The sequence below is a fragment of the Quercus suber genome, unplaced genomic scaffold (assembly GCF_002906115.3).
Source record: "Quercus suber isolate HL8 unplaced genomic scaffold, Cork oak 2.0 scaffold_28, whole genome shotgun sequence".
NCBI lineage: Eukaryota > Viridiplantae > Streptophyta > Magnoliopsida > Fagales > Fagaceae > Quercus > Quercus suber.
In genome coordinates this window covers 2,285,229-2,305,209 of record NW_027069493.1, presented here as the reverse complement: position 1 = coordinate 2,305,209, position 19,981 = coordinate 2,285,229, and the positions used below count along the sequence as shown (strand labels likewise).

Sequence of the window (19,981 nt, the reverse complement as noted above, 5' to 3'; positions counted from 1 at the left end):
AGTCACCACAACGAAGCTAGCAAAGGCATTAATCTCCTCTGCATGGAAAGAGATTCTTTTGACAGCCTTTTTGGAGATTATGAACACAGTGGCTTCATATGTTGGACCATATCTGATCTACACTTTTGTTCAATACCTCAATGGACGGCGGGAGTTTGGCCAAAATGAAGGATATGTTCTGGTTCCAATCTTTTTTGCTGCAAAACTAGTGGAATGCCTCACACAGAAGCACACATCCTTTAGGGTGCAGCAGATTGGAATTAGGATCCAGTCAGTATTGGTCACAATGATCTATAATAAAGAGATGACCCTTTCATGCCAGTCAAAGCAGGGCCACACCAGTGGAGAGATCATCAATCTAATGGCTGTTGATGCCCAGAGGATAGGTAATTTCAGTTGATTTATGCATGAAACTTGGATTGTTCTTGGAGAATAAAAGCATTCACAATGCTAATTGTATTTTAGTATTAAAAAAAATAAAAATAAAAATAACTATTTTATCACGTAAGAATCAAAAAAACATGTGTTATTGGAGAAGTTAAAACTAATTTTTTTGCAATTACAGTAAACTGGAGTATAAATACCAATTGACTGTAGCAAGTTGTTAAAAAAATAAAATACAATAAAAAACTCAAAGTCTCTCTCTTATTTTAATGAATTGTTTATATTATTTTAGATGAAGTGGTAAAAAAATAGAATATTTGATGTTAGGTGTATTGTAAAGTGAAGTAGTAAAAATAGATAAAATAGTTTTCAAATGTGCTAACTTTTTTAGCACCACTATTGTGAATGCTCTTACTTCAAAAAATATAAAATCTTAGCTAGCCTAGTATTAAAAAAAAATCAACTTTTTTTTTGCCTTTGTCGGTAAATGATTGCATCTTAATATATTAAGAAATAACGATTTTGTGTATTTATAATTTGTTAATACTATATGGATGCCTATTTAGAGGTTTTTTTTTTTTTTTTTTGGCTTATATTCGAGCCCCTCTAACTTAAAATCCTAAGTCCATCCCTACTTATGATTCGAAAATTATTGCTTTTTTTTTTTTTTTTTTTTTTTTTGATAGTTAAGAGTCAAATTCTTTATTATTACTTCCTTTATATAAATTTTCTTGCATATGATAAGTGCTTGAATAAAATAACATTTCACAGTAATCACTAAGAAAGAAAAAATTAATCATCAATCTATTTATTCTAGGCAAAAGGAAATTCTAGGCTTAACTCTTGGCATTCTAAAATATTGTATACTGTTCCACCAAGTTACTGCGTCACCAGTGGGTTCTAGCAAGCTAAATTGATAAAATCTTTGATAATTGAATAAAAGATTTGGGGTTCAATTCCTGCCTACACCAAAAACTGATTGATGTCTTGATCTGATGATAAAGAGCTACCATCAGGAGCAGACGCCATAGGTTGAAACTCTCTCTCTCAAAAAAAAAAAAAAAAAATTTGCTGCATCACCTTCAAGTTTTCATGATACAAGTTGCACCTCGTCAGGAATTTTTGCATAAGCAAAAAAATCTTCAAGTCTTATATATATGATATGCCATCAAAATATGGAATCTATATAATATCTAAAAGTTTAAGCATAGTATTTATTATTACTATGCTCTTGTTATACCATATCAACGTAGTTTTCCGGTCCATCCAGTCTATTTCGGTCCATTTTGGTCTACATTGATATATTCGGTCCATTAGGTCCACTTTACCCATTTGGTCCACGTCGATCCATTTTTCCATTTTTTGTCTAGTTCAGCCCATCTAGTCCACTTCGGTCCCATTTGGTATAGTTTGGTCCATTTAGTCTATTTTAGTTCAGTCCACTCAATCCTCTTCGGTGATGCTTTAGGAGGAGAGTCCTATATTGAAAGAGTTGTTTCATTGACAATTACGTTACATTTTCATCCTAATGTTTTTAGAATTTTGATAAAATTACATTTTTCTTATTGAGGTAAGGTGAAGATTTAATGCCTTTAAATCTCTTTTGGTGGTGCTTTGTTCACCAAATCTTGAGTGTATGTGTATCAAAATAGAGTGTAAAGACTCAACAAGGCCAATCAGTCCAGTTCCTAAGTCTCACTTCCTTGAGTTATTTATTGTTAACCAATATCTATATCCCCAAAGATAAAACTCACTTCAGTGGGTTCGATAATACCTTAACTGAGAGTACTTTAACAAATTCAACAAGATAAATACTAAGGGAAAGAATAAAAAATATTGGGGGAACCACAATTTGACTCTCTACAACCACTCTAAAAACATGCTCATGTGGTGTGATGTTGAATGCCATAAAATATTTGAGTGTGTTTTCCTCATTACCAATTAGTTTTGAGATGGAATGGCATAGCTCACGGTCCAACAAAAACAAAAGATATATTCTCTTAAGCCTAATGAGCTGAACAAGTCTATGTTGATAGAATATGCCAAAAACACACATAGTGTCATTTCAAGCATAAAAGTTACAACTTAGTTACTCTTGTCAAGAACCATTATTACAATCTCCTATTTGAAATGTACTAAGGTAACCACTAACTAGCTAGGTCACCTAAATCCCACAGATATCCTTCTCACAGTTCAAACAAGACCATAGAAACACATAGTTTTAGTCATTGTCAACAAAGTTGCTAGAGTTTAATAGAGCACAAATAATCTCAACTTTACTTCCAAAAGCTCGAATTTGCCCTCACAGTGTACTCTGCTACAAGTTGAGCACAATATGATGATTTGTTTTCAAGCAATCTTGTTGGAGAATCATGTTCCTTAATAAGCCCTACCCAAAGATTAAGAAGAGCTTCTAAGACAAAATATAGAGTCCATTTTTATCATTTTTTAATTTTTTTTAAAAAATTTTATGTAATTTTAAAAGTTTTATTAGTTGGGTTTTATTTCCTTGAATTTAGGTAATTTTTTAGGTTTTTCTTGTTAAATTAGAGCCCAATCACGAAATGCATGATTTAGAATTTCTTTAGAAATGTTTTTACTAGGAAAATAAGTTTTTGGAAGCTTTTAAATATGCTGTAATCTATAAAACGACAATTGAAATCATATTTTTTCAGTAAAAGTTTAGTTAGTTTGTTGCCTCGATTTTGGTGGATTCCAGTCTTTTTTGTGAATTCAAGGAATCCTTTATAGTTTTAAAGGATTTGGTTTCTATAATGATCTAACCCTTTCACACATTCCTTTCTATCTCACCATAGGATTACAATGAAATCATTCTTAACATGAAAGAACTAAACAGACAAAGGCTATAGGAGCAATTTAAAATCGTATAGTCATACTAAGCATTATTTAGTAGCAAAACCATGTCACTATCAAGAACGAAAGTTATCCGATGTGCATTGGTAATGACAGTACAGTTGGAAAAATGTTGCCTGAGGGTCTGCTAAATCAGATTATCTGTAGCTGTATCAACCGATGCAGTAGCTTCATCAAGCACCAATACCTTGCTTTTCTTAAGCAGCACACGGCTAAGGCAGACCAGCTGCCTCTGACCCACACTCCAATTTTCTCCATTCTCATTAACTACATCGTCCATAAGAATATAAGCAATATGATTCCACAACATAACCCTAAAATATTTTACATAAGAAGCTGCAAAAGACGAACCTGTAGAATCTAGTTTTCCTTCTTTCTTTCTAACCTCATCTCCAAGTTGACACTTCTCTAGAGCCTAAAACAATTTGAGGGGAAAAATTATAACTAAAACTTATATAAATTGCATTAGCAGGTCCCATCTATTGATTACAAATCCGAAAAGTAGTGCATGCCTGATTTATGAGGAAAATGTAATAGAAAGAGAATTCTTTCATTTACCAAATAAGAAACAAATTTACCTCCCAAATTTGTTCATCTATGTACTCTTCAAGTGGATCCAGATTGCTTCTTACAGTCCCTTCAAACATGGTTGGATCCTGAGGGATAATGCTTGGTCTAGATCGCAAATCATGTAGTCCAAGCACGGAGATGTTGATGCCATCTATCATTGTCTGACCGGCAGTAGGTTCAACAATCCGGAAAAGCGTTTGTATGAGAGTTCATTTACCACTACCTGTTCGCCCTACAATGCCAGTTTTCATTTCTCAAGGGAAAGTACATGTGAGGCCACGTAATACAAGTGGCATGTGTGGGGCATGCCATACCTTCATTGCACGATTAGCATTAGTTGATATACATCTCAAAAAAAAAACATGGTCATGAATGAACCTATAAATAGTATGATTTTATTTGGTGATAAATAGCTAAGAACTGACTTGAAGATCACGAAAATCAACTTCTCCATGCAATGGCCAAGAACGATCTGGCTGAGTTTCTTCTATCACAAGAGTTGGCTCGCTTGGGATACAAGTGTATTGAAACATTCTTTCTACTGATATAATTTTGTTCTCCATTTGGCAAAGAAACCATATTAGCCTCATTTGCAACATGTTTAGAGTAAGTCCATATGTCACAGATAAGCCCGCAATGCCTTCAGGGAAAAGGAAAGCAAACAAAAAAAAAAAAATTAGAAACTATTGTTTGATGAATAACTTTATATTTTGCTGAGTCTTTTTCCTATTGTTCTTTCTATTGGGTCAAAAGAAAGTGCAACACTCAGCCATGTTACTGCTAGGTTATGTCTTGAGTCTTGTCAGTCTTTCTGTTATGATAAATACAATCTACCAGTTGTTATAGTCAGCTTGTAAGGTGGATTGTTCGTTGCTTTCTTGAATAAATATTGAAGTTTATCAACCAAAAAAAAAAAAAAAATCAATGGCAAGGACTCCTTTCGTAACATAAAAATAATATCAAGTTGGCATAAAGCCACTTGTAATATAAGTTGGTATAAAGCCACTAGTAATCTTAGAAAAGATAAACATGTGTGTTGGCAACTATGCCACGTGTAAGTTTTTTACTTACGCCATGTGTGATTGACAATTGCGCTATGTGGTGACCAGTTACTTGTTATCTTGAGTAGTGATTAATTGGTAGGAAAAAATTGCCTCCCAATTTTTGTTACAAGTTGAAATAAATGTCACTTTTCACTGATGCAGCACACAATAGAAAACAGGAAATAAAAGAGTAAAAAAAGTAACAACAGAACAAACCCTAGGCTGCAATACCTAGAACCTGCCTGCAAACCCTAGGCATTACCACATAGGGGCGTTTGGCATCACCACCAAACTTAGAGAAACAAGGGAGGAGACATTTCTCTAACAATAATAATCATATTCTTATTCAAATTCAACTGTGTTTCACCATTACAGGACTACTAGTTAAATAGGGTTTTGGGGATTACACCAATATGGAAAACATCTAATTTAAATCCCTAAAAACCCTCAACATTAATAACTAAATTCAAAATTCAAATTAAAAAACAATATCAATTGCAAATTAAAACATAAAATCTTGGTACCTTGCATCAGTTAATTACATAGAAGACTTGAAGCCACTTGTCACTCAAGTAGAAGACATGGAGAAAAAGAAAGGTAGTCACTAAGAAGTGAATAAACTACTCCCTTGCTTTGTTGGGTAGTTATTGGCTGGAAATAACTACAACTTTTTCTCAATGAAAGGAGGGATTCTCATGAAGAAAGGGCATGACTCGCTCATTGAAGACATGTCTCACTTGTTATCTTATTTCCCGTATTTCCAGTTTACAAATTGTAAGTAGTCTGCTTGTAATCATTACTCTATCATTTATGATGCATTATTAGACTCATGGAAAATTTGTGGTTCCTAGTTTAATAAAATCCTTCAAATCTTGTGTAATAGTAGTTTATTGTTTCTTATACTTCTAGTGGTAGATTGGTAGCTTTGTAGCCTGGTAGATTTTTGAATCCCTGAGCCTTACAGAAAACTTGTTATTTGGTAGATTTCTCAAATCCTTAGTTCAATTGCAACTTGCTGCTTTCCATCAATTTACTTGTTACTTTACATCTTTTTCGATAATTGATGTAGTATAATTCAGTAGCCTTACAAGTTGTTTGGAAGGAGGGAAAGGAATGGAATTGAAAGGTATGAAAAGAATAATTTTAGAAGTTTCCTTCATTTCACTTGTTTGGGAGATGTAGAATGGAAAGTTCATTCCATTGTTTATAGTTTTAGTGTGAGGGAATGAAATGGGTAGAAGGGACACTCATTCATTTCTATTACCTCAAAACCTCAATTTTACATCCCCCAAAAATTGAGAGAAATCAGAGTGAATGGAATGGGATTTAATGAAATTTTCACTAGAACTCCCAAAATACCCTAATATATTCAGCCCTTATTTTGAAACAATGGTTTATTAGTAATATTGTGATTAAATGATTCCATTCTGTAAGGTTGAAATTTATCAACCATCTTGTTGGCTTTATTCTATGTCAATTTGCTTGTAATTTAAGCACTTAGTAACCCTGTATTTAGGTGGGATTATTGTAAGGGTAGTGTGTGAGAAGATGTGAAAAAAAGCTCAAGTATGTGTAAGAAGGCAAAGATTTGCGACTAGGACTTGCGGCTGGCAAACCGCTAACTGCAGGCACATGAGAAGCACACAGAAGAGCTAAAGGGTTGCGCCAGCTGTCGCACTACAGGAAAAAAGTCCCAGGCTGGCCAGGCCATTATCTCGCGGCTTGAACTCGTGACTCAGACCAGTCGCGAGGCCAAGCCGCCAATCAGCCCTGTTTGGTAAAAACTGACTCTTCGTATTCCAAACACACACCACTATATATAGACCCTTATACCCACTAAATTGAGAGAGCTTCCAGAGAGAATGTTTTGAGAGAAACCCTAGAGAAAAACAAGATTGATTCATCCACAATCTTTACCTTAAAGTCTCTAAAAATTCCCCTACTCTCTTCCTCTCCATTGTCATACCCTTGAGAAGTTCTTTGCCAAATCTTTATCTCATCACACCCACGTCTGTGAGAAGGTTCATTTGGTGTTAAGGGAAGCAGTTTGGAAGGAACCAATATACATTGGTTGATGCTATGGTATAGTAGCGGAATCCGGGAAGCTAAAGAAGAAATAGGTTCGGCATAACCTCGTTGGAGCAAAAAGCTTAGAGGACTTAGGTACTTAGGTGGGTTAGGTTTGGAGGGTCTTCTGCTGTTCATGTATCCCAACTACATTATTTAGTGGATTATTTACCGCTTGGAGGGCAGCGGAGAGGTTTTACGCCGAGGACTTCGGTTTCCTCTTCGATAACACATTGTGTGTTGTCCGTGTGCTTGCATCTTCCTTCTCTTTATCTTTGCTTTATATTTACTGCTGTGGATGTATTTATATTTGGCTTAGATTGTTTATCAATTCTGTTATAAGCTTGTTATTATGTTCCGCACATTAATTATTTGATATAAAACTTGAATTGATAATTTTGTAATTGGAGGTCTAAACATTCAAAGGTGTTTCATACCCTTTTTGAACTTTCAATTAGTATCAGAGCGGGTACACTTGTTGTGGTTTTAATACCTGAGTGTGATCCTTGACCCCTTGTTGAGATGGATAGGTCTTAATCTCTCAATGTTTCACCATTTTTTTATGGTAATAATTATGCCTTTTGGAAAGTTAGAATGAGGGCATTTCTATGCTCTATGGATGACACCGTGTGGGATGCGGTTGAAATAGGTTGGACTAGGCCAAAGGCTGCTAAATCTACTTGGGATAAGGCAGCTCTTGTGGCAGCCAATGCTAACAATAAAGCTTTAAATGCTATATTTTGTGATGTGTCTCTAGATGAATTCAACAGGATATCTCACATGACAATGGCCAAGAAAGCTTGGGAGATTTTGGAGACAACTTATGAGGGGACTAAGAAGGTGAAGGATACAAAGCTCCAAATGCTTACCACCAAATTCGAAGAGCTTAAGATGGGAGATGATGAGTCTTTTGATTTGTTTTATGGGAAGCTCAATGAAATTGTGATTGCGAAGCTCAATCTTGGTGAGAAGATTAAAGATACTAAGGTGGTGAGAAAAATTTGAGGTCCTTACCGGAGAGCTTTCAAGTAAAAGTCACAACCATAGAGGAAAGCAAGGATTTGGATGAAATTAAAATCCAATAGCTCATTAGGTCGCTTCAAACATATGAGCTTGGACTGCCTTCCCACAAGACGAGTAAATCGCTTGCTCTCAAAACCATCACTGAAAGAATGGATGATTCTTCCGAAGAAGATAGAGTGGAGAAGGAAGTAGCATATCTTGCGAAAAATTTCTGTAAATTTCTGAAGATGAAGAACAGTGGGAAACCATTCAACAGAGGGAAATATTCATTTTCAAGAGGTGATAGGAAAGAGTTTACGAGGAAAGAAGGGAAGGATGTTCAATCTCCTTCGGACATTGTGTGTTTTGAATGCAATGGTCATAGACATCTTAAGAAGGAGTGTCCCAATTTCTTGAGAGGGAAAGGCAAGGCGTATGCCACAATGCTGAGTGATACAAACTCTTCAAATTCTGATTCTGAAGAGAGCTGTGATGGAGAAGGAAACTACTCTGCATTCATGACCATTGTACATATGGAATCCTCGAATGATTTGGGTTCACTTGTGAAGGAACTTGGCGGATATTCTGATTTGAAGTCTATTGGGATTGTTGAAGAATCAGAGGCTAAAAAAGAAGAAGATACATCTAGTCTTCAAAAGAATTACGCCTTACTTCTTGAGAAATCAGGTGAATATACAAAGGTGGCAAAGACAGCTGTGAAGAAGCTGAAGAGAGCTGAGGAAGATTACAAAAGCCTGCTGGTCAGATACAAGGAGGCAAAATGTGAAATTGAGACACTAAATGGTGAGCTATCGGAAGCTTATACCAAAGTAAGATTTCTTGAGCAAAAGGTGGTGCAAGCACAAGCCATGATAGAAAGGGTCTCCTCCAAGAAGTTAGAAGATGTTATTTCATCACAAAAACCTTCCTTAGACAAGTCCGGGTTAGGATATACCGGAGGAAGTAGCTCGTGAGCCAAGGTCACCAAAGAAGTGAAGTTTGTGAAGGCTAAGGAGACGACTGTGGATAGGTCCAGTCTTGAGAAAATTAAGGCTGAGAAGAAGAAGAATGTGGCTGATCAACGGGTGTTAAATAAGTCCCGTAATCAATTAGAATCTAGATATGGAGTTAGACGAAGATTAGTTCCAAGATCACAACAGGGTCCTAGAACGGATTATATTTGCCACTATTGCGGATTGCAAGGACATACCAGACCCAACTGTCAAAAGCTGAGAGCAAACAATAATGCAAGTGCACCTCGGTCACGAGGAAGAAGAAATGACATGAGGTCTTGAGGTGGTGAGCAACCAAGAAGTCAAAACCGTGATCCAAGAATGATGGACGTGATGAAGATGATCGGTGCCTTCACAAATTGCCTGGAAAGCTTCATACGAAGGTTTGATAGTCCTAATTCTCGTACCCAATCCATTAAGGATATCACCTCAAATGCACGTGACGTGTGGGTGATGAAGGGTACTCATGCATAAGCATTACAACATATCCATGCATCAATACTTTCCATGTTTGTGAATATGCTTGGTTGTGTTCTTCTTGCTAGTATTTAGGTTGTTATTTTGTGTGTGTGTTTGTCTTTGGTTCAAATGTTTTTACATTTTTTTGTTATGTTTTTTATCAATCTTTTATTGCTTTTGTGTCAAAAATCCAAAAACACATAAAAAGTAGAAAATCCAAAAAGTTTGATCGGCTTTGTTGAGTTTTGTCTCAAAGCATGTTTTGCCTTGTACCTTTGTACTAATAGCTTTGTGCATTTAATGAGCTTAGCTTGTCTCTCATGCACTCATATTATTATGGAAGAAATTCTGAAATCTATGCGACTATTGTAAATAGATCTTCAACCTTGTCATGAATAATTAGTAAATGGTTCTGTTGATCTTGAGACATGCATAGACTCATGTCTATATATCTTCCCACTTTTTATTTTTATGCTTAAAAGAGCTCTCTAAATGTAAATTTCCAAATGAAAAGAGATATAGAGCTGCAAAAGTCTGTCGCACATACTAGTATTCGACTAGAAAAAAGGGAAAGCAACCAAAATAAAATGTATGATGCCCAAAAAGCCAAAGGCTAACTCATCAATTGAAATATCAAAAATTTTAGGCATCTATCTCACAATGAGATTTTCTTTGCTCAAAAAGCGCAAATGATATGTTGAATATGGAGCCAAATGAAAAGTTTTAAAGAATTGTTATCAAGTGCTTGTGGGAGGTCATATATGCATGTTTCTATAATTGAGATAGGTCACATTATCTAGTGCTAGTTGTGTACGCCTTGATTGAATTGACCATTGAAGCTTCACATTAGACTAAGGACTATCTCATTTTTGATATCCACACATAACACACAAGTCTATGTTCAATGAATGTCATATTCATTTGTGTGATTGTACTTGATTAAATGTGTTTTCACAAGCTTAATCTTTGTTGATCAAACATAAAAAGATTCTTGAGTGTTTTAGCTTGTTTTTGGAAAGTGTTTTTGTTTTTACAGAATGTCAAAAATTTCAAAAACAGTGTTGCCCTGTTTTGGCGACTCAGTCGTAGGTAGGCCTAGTCGCATGCTCCAGTCGCGAAGCTCTCTCCGAGATTTTCATGAGTCACTGGTGATTCAGCATCCCAGTCACGAAAAAATACTTAGAAAATTTTTCAAAATTTATGTTTTTGCATATTTCGCGGCTTAGTGTGGCAACTTGTTCGCAGGTGGAAGGTCCAGTCGCGAGGGGTACACAGAGATTTTCGCAGCTCATCTCATGACTCCCTCGCGGGTAGATCTTCTAGTTGCGAAAAACACTTAGAAGATTTTTCAAGAATCTTGGTTTCACAGTGTTTCGCGGCTTACCCTGGCGACTTGATCTAGTCGCGAAAAACGCGTGTTTTGCATTTTAAAGACAGTTTTTAAAATTGTTTTTTCATTTTTTCCCTCGAACTTTAGTAACTATTCATTGTCTTCCCTAAATCACTATTTCAAACACTCTGTGTTCACTCTTGTGAAACCCCCATTTCTGCACCATTTTCACTTCTATCTTCAAGAAAAAGGTATGAGTTTTCTATCCTTTACTTCAGATTTCCTGATTCTATGTGTTTTTTCTTGGATCTGTGCATTTTGAAAATGGATTGTGTTGTTAGGTGTTTAGTTTTGGGTTGTTCATTATAGTGAATGTCATCTGATTGACTGTTATTATTGTTGTGAATATTTTGGTCTTTTAGTTGGGTTTGTTGAATGGGTTTTTGTTGCCAATAACTTGTTCAGTGTGGCTTCACATGATGTTTTGACTTATCTGAGTGTTCTTACCTTGATTGACTCTGTCTGTGCATATCACTTTCATGATATTATGTGAAATGCTTGTTGTCTGTGACACTTTGCTACTCATTTTTGACAGAGTGTGCTGTAATGCCTATTACTCTCTGTGTGTTTGAAATGCATATCACTTTCATGATATTGTGTTGAAATGCTTGTTGTCTGTGACACTTTGCTACTAATTTTTGATAGAGTGTGCTGTAATGCCTATTACTCTCTGTGCATATCACTTTCATGATATTGTGTTGAAATGCTTATTGTCTATGACACTTTGCTACTCATTTTTGACAGAGTGTGTTGTAATGCCTATTACTCTCTGTGTGTTTGGCAATGCTTATTCTGTCACTTTATTGACTTAGTTCTCGTTCTGTGATTCTATGTCTTCTAAATCTATTTGGTCTTTGTACTCTCATCTCTTGACTAGATCTAACACAATGAGTGTGCTGTGGATTTGGTACTTTGCTGTGTGTTTGCTCTTTTATAGATGTCTCGATGATCCTCCAAAAGAAAAGAGGTAATGACAGAAGAGGAAACATTACCTGTTGCAAAACGAACACGTTCTTCATCACAGCCATCTGCTGAACTCAATAGTGAGTTATTCAGAACTCCTCAGCACCTACATGCTTACTCAAGCATTTTTGACTGGTCAACTCCTATAGTGGAACGGGAGGTCAGATTTCACACTTTGGAAACCACTTTTGTCCCTCAGATCTTTAAGGCAAAAGATTGGGTAGAATTATTTGGAAATTTTATTGATCCAATGATGGAACTAGTGAAGGAGTGTTTCACCAACACAGTTGATCTTGAAACTGAACTACACTGTATGGTAAGAGGAACAGAGTTCATCATTAGTCTGGACACCATAGCTGAACTTCTCAAAATCACTAGACCTGAGAATGCCGACCTAACTCCTTATGATGATCACACTCTAGTGATTCAGGACATTCTCCAAGTTCTTGGTCCTGGCCATGACATCTCCAATGCCGGCACATCCATAAGTACTACCAAGTTTTCACCTGAGTTGACAACATTAAAGATGATCATGTTTACCAACCTCTATCCGTTGACCAACACGGTGTATATCAACCTTGGAAGGGCTCAATTTCTATGTAATCTCATCACAGGCACCACCATTGACATCTGTGCCCATATTTTTTATATCATAAGAAAGATAGCGACTCGAACAGTAGCACGAGGGTGCCTTCCATTTTGTAGTCTCATTATGAAATTCATTCTAAGTGAAAGTGTTACTCCTCCCTCAGTTGGGAAAATAATTGCTCGTCCTCAACCAGATCGATGTTTTAGCAGCTCAAGTTGATGGCATTTTCACCAAGTTACAACAGTGACCCTTTGGCCATTCCGGTCAAAAAGGGGGAGATTTTTTGGCCAGCACTTAAGGGGGAGTGCTTATTTGAGGGGGAGATTCATAATCATATGTGCTATTTTGGTTATAGTTTTGTTACTTTGGTTTGGTTATCTGTTGTTATTATTGGTTTTAGTCTTGGTTTGGATTAAACTCATATCTCTTGAATGTTTTTAACACTTTGGTTTATTTATATATTGATGATGTTATTCAGTTAATTCAGCATATGTTCTATGTTTTCTGGTTTGTACCCATATTGCTTCTGTAAGCTTCTAGGGTTTGGTTTTATGCACTTGTAGGCCTTTGTGGTTTGTACCATGCTTTATGCAACCTTTGTGCTTTGTTAAATCAGTACTTCTAACCTAGTGCTATGCATTTCTTTTTAAGTACTATCACTCTTGTGCCCGTGTAGGATTTTTCCTAGATGCACATACTTCATGTATTGTGCATTGGTTGAGTGTTGGTCATTCAAGTGATTTGCCTTGTGTTTGTCAACTTGAATGTCTGGATGTTCATTCCAAGTGTGAATGAACATTGTGATCACTTGTATGAAGTGATTACCTGTTTTTGGTCTTGCCATGGTTTATTGCTTTACTCCATTGTGCTTGATCGCATTATGCTTGCTCTATTTGCATTACAAGTTTTCTGCATACAATGAACTTATTGTGTTGTTATATTTCAGGAGTTACTTGTTCTTATGGTTCTAAAGCTTCACAGATTCTAGAGTTAGGTGTGAGTGAGTTTTCCAACTATTCCCAACTCACGCATTCAGTCTAGAGTTTGTTTTAGGGTTTTGTCATAAAATAGCCAAAAGGGAAGATTGTAAGGTTGAAATTTATCAACCATCTTGTTGGCTTTATTCCGTACCAATTTGCTTGTAATTTAAACACTTAGTAACCCTGTATTTAGGTGGGATTATTGTAAGGGTAGTGTGTGAGAAGATGTGAAGAAAAACTCAAGTATGTGCAAGAAGGCAGAGATTCACGGCTAGGACTCGTGACTGACTCGCGGCTGGCAAGCTGCCAATTGCAAGCACGTGAGATGCACACAGGAGAGCTAAAGGGTCGCGCCACCTGTCGCACTACAGGACAAAAGTCCCAGGCTGGCCAGGCCGTTATCTCGCGGCTTGAACTAGCGACTCAAACCAGTCGCGAGGCTAAGCCGCCAATCAGCCCTGTTTGGCAAAAACTGACTCTTCGAATTCCAAACACACACCACTATATATAGACCCTTATACCCACTAAATTGAGAGAGCTTCCAGAGAGAATTTTTTGAGAGAAACCCTAGAGAAAAACAAGATTGATTCATCCACAATCTTTACCTTAGAGTTTCTAAAAATTCCTTTACTCTCTTCCTCTCCATTGTCATACCCTTGAGAGGTTCTTTGCCAAATCCTTATCTCACCACACCCACGTCTGTGAGAAGGTTCATTTGGTGCTAAAGGAAACAGTTTGGAAGGAACCAATATACATTGGTTGATGCTATGGTATAGTAGCGGAATCCGGGAAGCTAAAGAAGAAATAGGTTCGGCGTAACCTCATTGGAGCAAGAAGCTTGGAGGGCTTAGGTACTTGGGTAGATTAGGCTTGGAGGGTCTTATGTTGTTCATGTATCCCAACTATATTCATTAGTGGATTATTTATCACTTGGAGGGCGGCGGAGAGGTTTTACGCCGAGGACTTCGGTTTCCTCTTCGATAACACATCGTGTGTTGTCCGTGTGTTTGCATCTTCCTTCTCTTTATCTTTGCTTTATATTTACTACTGTGGATGTGTTTATATTTGGCTTAGATTGTTTATCAATTCTGTTATAAGCTTGTTATCATGTTCCGCACATTAATTGTTTGATATAAAGCTTGAATTGGTAATTTTGTAATTGGGGGTCCAAACATTCAAAGGTGTTTCATACCCTTTTTGAACTTTCACATTCATTTCCCTCTATATTAGTCTTAAATAAAGTTACTTACTTTCCATTCATTTATTTTAAAACTTCTAAACAAAGTTACTTAATTCCATTTCTTTACTTTCTTTTCCATTCCTTTCCATTTGCCTAAATGTATTCTATTCTATTCCCTTCCATTTTATTGAGTCAATAATGAACCACATCCCTTTGAACATGAAGCCAATCACAAGAAAAAGGGTCTTAAGAAAGGCCATCAATGCCTGTGAAAGGTAATCACACTCCCACAATCACATCATTACCTTAAAAACAGTTACAAACAGACTGTTAGTAAGACACTAGATGGGAATTACTAACCTGGATCAATGACTCCCTCTGGAATAGAGATCAAAAAGAATAAGGAAAACACAAATGTTATGGAAGATAACATATCCAAGGGAAAGCACAACCACTCCATTGCACCAGCAATATTGAATCTTGGCCGAGAATTTGCATCTGCCAGTTTCATATTTGTGTCCCTAAATCTTGATTCTTCATCAAAGCTCCTGATGGTTGTTGCACCTGAAATTGTTTCAGTAAAATGTTGTATCACTGGAGCTTTGCACACTCCAACTAATCTTGATAGTTCTTGCAGAAGGTATCTAATATTGCTGCATGAGTACAAGTTTGTGTGAACAAATCTCTTCAAAAGAAAAAATGACAACAATAAATTGTAATATTACAACAGGAGTTGGGCTTGATGGATGCTTGTAATCAGTAGATTTTCCATAGTTCTAACAAAGAAAATTCTGACAATTAAAGTGTATAAAGGGCATAGCAAAATACACTACAATCTAACAACTTGGCAACATCTATCTTAAGAAAACACATTCTTCAACAAGTTATTGTTTATCTAGCAACATCAAGAAATTTTATATAAAAATGACAACAAGTGTCTGCATACAGTTATTACATTTAATCTACAAAAGCTTATATCATATAAAAAGCACAAAATGAAGAAAACAAATTTTAAAAATATTGTAGTAGGATAACATGGTAATGTCATTTATGTCGTCTGGGATATGTGATTAGGCCATTTTTCAACAGAATTCATAAGACAATATTTTGAAAAAGGTATACCTGATACTAGATACAGGTTGCAATAACTGGGATAAAATGATGAAAACCTGCCATGCAGCCTGAGACATTACAAGAATAATTCCAAGAAGCTGGATAACTGAGAAGGCAACTGCCCCCATTTCATTTAGAATACTCAAATCCACTGCATTTTGGTCAGTAGAAGCCTACAAGGAAACATACTGTTAATTTAGTCAAAATATTAAAAGCTATTATATTTATCTGAAAGAATGTTAATGTGTGTGTGTGTGTGTGTGTGTGTGTGTGTGTGTGTGTGTGTGTGTGTGTCGAAGAAGGAGAGAGGATAAGAAGAAGCGGCAACATTACTTAAACTTAAGAACAAAGATAAATAAAATATTGGAAACTAAGCGTGAAGCACCCAAAAAAGAAGAATCACGAGCATTTTTCCACTTACTCTGCTTAGGATTCGTCCACTTGGAGTGGCATCGAAAAATGACATGGGGGCACAAAAAATGCAGAAGTGCATCTTGCGGAGTTGATTGGCAGTACTGTATTCAGCTGTTCTAATAAGCATGGATCTCACAAGGACACAAAAAGAACTTCCAATGGCCAAAGCAACATAAACAATCATTAGGGTAGAGCTATCAACTGAAGGTTTCACATCCTCTGAGACAGGAGTTGCCCAAGCCATCCAATAATTGCTTCCAATTTGAAGGGTCTGAAAGAGAACTTTTGTAAGGTTGAATTTAATCAACCATCTTGTTGGCTTTATTCCGTGCCAATTTGCTTGTATTTCAGTACTTAGAAACCCTATATTTAGGTGGGATTCATGTAAGGGTAGTGAGTGAGAAAGTGTGAAGAAATGCTCAAGAAAGTGCAAGAAAGAAGGCCTTCACGGCTGGGACTCGCGGGTGACTCATGACTGGCAAGCCGCCAAATTCAGCACACAAGTGAAGTGTGCGAGAAGATGAATAATCACACTAGCTGGAGCACTACGGGACAAAAAGTCTAGCTTGGCCGTTCTGTTAGCTCGCGGCTTGAACTCATGACTCAGCCAAGCTGCCAACCAGCTCTGTTTTGAAAAAACCTGACTCTTCGCATTCCTATCTCACCCTAGTATAAATACCCCTTAGACCCACTTAATATAAAGAACTTCCAGAGAGAATTTTAAGAGAGAAATCCTAGAGAAAAACAATGTTAGGACATATATGTTTTAACTTGTTTAAGAACATATGTCACTTAGTTATGTAAATTGGCTAATCCTTTGATAAAACGCACTCTGCTTGTAATTGGGTAGTTCTAGGTGTTTTTAATACTTCAAGAAACAATGTTTCAAGGTCAAGTGTTGAAGTCATCAAGTCTGTCCAAGAGAAAGCAAGTTGAAGTGCATAATTTTTAAAGCTCGACACCTCTCGATAACTACCCAACACCTGCTATCTGTCGAGAATTAAAAAGTCAGAATTCCAATCTGATTTTCTTGGGTTCCGTGAATATGTTTTTGGGCTTTCTTTTCTTCTAACCCTAAACATATAAAATGATTATTTTAAGAGCCGTTTTGGGTGACACAAGTTGGATTATCATTGAGCAATCTCTGTTTATGCAAATTGTGCTCAACAGACAAGGTTCTTGACCTAGTTCATCTTCCATCAAGAAGTTGCTGTGTATTTGCACCATAGGGTTTTGTAACCAAGCATCTTCCTGCTATTCATCATGTGGATAAACTGAAGAACTTTGCAGCCAACCATTCTTCCTCAAGTTGGTGTTCTGAAGTCGCGTACTTGGATCCGCGCATTGGTTAGTCACGTACTTTTCCTGTATGAGCATCCACTGCACTAAACGGATCATCAAACAAATAGATATCAGCATCTTGGTACAAAGCACGCGCAATTTGGATCCTTTGCTTCTGCCCACCGCTCAAATTGATTCCTCTCTCACCGATGACTGTTTGATCACCAAATGAAACACGCTTCAAGGACCTTCTCATACTTTTCTCTTTCCATCTCCATACCAAACAATATGTTCTCTTCAATCTTGCCACTCTGTATCCAAGGTGACTGAGCAACATATGCCTTTGTCCCACATAACTTAACAGTCCCAGATATCTTAGGTACTTCTCCCAGGATACAAGAAATCAAACTTGACTTGCCTGAGCCAACAGTCCCACAAACAGCAACCCTCATGCCTTGTTGCACTTACAAATTTATATCTTTTAATGTCGCACTTGAGGAAGATAAATCCCAAATAAAATTCCCATCAATAATCTCTATTGCTGTATCAGAACTACCTCTTGGAAGCCTCTCTATCACATCAGACTGCAAGTCATCAAGACAAAGGAAGGACACAATTCGATCAAGGGACACTTTCGTTTGAGCTATCATTGAGATTGTATCAGGAAGACTATAGATGGGCTCCTGAAGGATCCCAAACGTTGCAAGTGCAGATAAGATCTTCCCCGACTCAAGTGGAATCCCCATCAACACACAAGAACCAAAAGTGACCACGGACACAAATGTAGGAGCACCCCAGAAGACAAAAGAGGTAAATGCGGAAGTGTAAAGAAACTTCTTCAACCACCCGGCCTCTGTTCCCCTGAGCTCCATGATTTTTGATAGAAACTTCATTTCCCATCCTTGAAGCTTGAGAATCCTCATGTTCCTTAAAATCTCAGATGTTGCCTTCATCCTTTTGTCCTTTGATTCCATTAATTTGTCCTGAAACTTTTCTTGTAATCTTCCCAAAGGAACGTTAGCCAACATAACAAGTATGGTTGCAACCAAAGCCGCAATTGAAGCAAGCCCAAGATTTTTATACAAAAGTAACATCGCAATAACAACTTGAACAAGAATCATCCAAGTTTCATGTATATACCCACTGAAATCAGCAACTCTGTCAGCATCAACAGTCATGAAATTAATGATCTCCCCACTAGTGTGGCCCTGCTTTGACTGGCATGAAAGGGTCAGACCTTTATTATAAATCAATGCAATCAACACTGATCGAACCCTAATTCCAACCTGTGCCACCCAAAAGAACCAGTGCCTCTGCGAGATGCATTCTACAAGTTTTGCAGCAAAAAACACTGAAACCAGAACATAGCCCTCATTCTTGTACTGTCTCCGCCCATTGAGGTATTGAACAAAAGTTTCAATAAGATATGGTCCAACATAGGAAGCCAGTGAGAATGCCAGCACGTTTAGGCCAGCTAAAAGAATCTCTTTCCGTGCCGAGTAGATTAATGACTTTGCCAGCTTCAGTGTGGTCACACCATTACTTGTACCACACTCTGCCTCAAGCTTATTTTTAAAAGTTGGAAAGGCCCCAAATACACTATCACTAGGACCAAGTTGAGGGACATCCTCAAGGTCTAATGTCTTCTTATTGCCAATTTCAATTAAAGGACCCATCCAAGAAAAAGTAAGAATGCCGAAAAATCCAGCATTCAAATAAGGGGTTACATTTTCACTCCCCTTAGATTTATTTGACTCAACTTCATTACTGGTATTAGAATCCCCATTTAAAAGAGGTTCTTCAAGAAGGGTATCTTCACCCTCCTTCCCACTAAAACCCACATAACGGAAAAACAAACCCAAAATGACAGACATGACATCGGAAACTAAATTTTGAACTGGTAAACTAACGTGTTCTCTATAAAGAACAACATCTATAACAAGACAATAACAAGAAATGCTGAGGAAGAAACCCCACCAAACTTTCAATAAAAAAGGGTACTTTGATTCACCTGAATTAAACAATTGGGTACGCAAATAAACACAAGGTGCACCCCAAGCAAGTGTTCTAAGCGCTAAATCCAAAAGGGTCACCAGCCCTTCATCAGACCAACCATTTCTATCCCAATAAAAGTAATTCAACAAGCACAACACTAGACTATACACAGAAACACACAAACAGTAAATTTGAGCCTGTTTATAGTACAAACACCTGATGTTCTTAAACCTTTCCTTTGGACCTTCGCTATGACCCACTTTGAATTTATTGCATACCAACTTGGTAAACAACACAAATAACAAAAGCAGGTGTAAAGAACCAGAAAACCCACGTAGTAAAACTGGTTTCATGAGAAAATCAGTACCTGAGGACATGATTAAAGAGTAGTAGTGTGAGAACAAGATTGACATACCGTGCTTTGAGAATTGAACAAGTTCCAGTTTTGGTGGAGCTTTTGTGGGTGTTAGATGGATTCAATATCTATCTATGTTGAAGTATAAAGATTTCATCATATTTATAAAACTATTGTCCAAAATGAGAGTCTGAAACATAGAGTGAAAATAAAGCCGGATTTCATCGTAAAAAGTGGCGACTAAAGACTCCTACGTTGTTGGAGAGCGACTCAAATGCATGTGTGAGCGTGCTTGATAAAAAAGTTTAG

General features: G+C 36.9%; 1 protein-coding gene across 1 annotated transcript; it reads right to left on the bottom strand.

The window, feature by feature from the left end:
• Positions 1-2,660: 2,660 nt before the first annotated feature.
• On the bottom strand, positions 2,661-19,709 carry LOC112021045 (ABC transporter C family member 3). Its single transcript, XM_065770225.1, is given in 14 exon segments — positions 2,661-2,774; positions 3,287-3,525; positions 3,610-3,673; positions 3,837-4,142; positions 4,254-4,468; positions 14,875-15,146; positions 15,148-15,167; positions 15,637-15,674; positions 15,677-15,800; positions 16,049-16,380; positions 17,023-17,555; positions 17,557-19,081; positions 19,142-19,237; positions 19,355-19,709. Coding segments are annotated over 14 exon segments (4,218 nt in total). The 5' UTR covers positions 19,695-19,709.
• Positions 19,710-19,981: the final 272 nt, after the last annotated feature.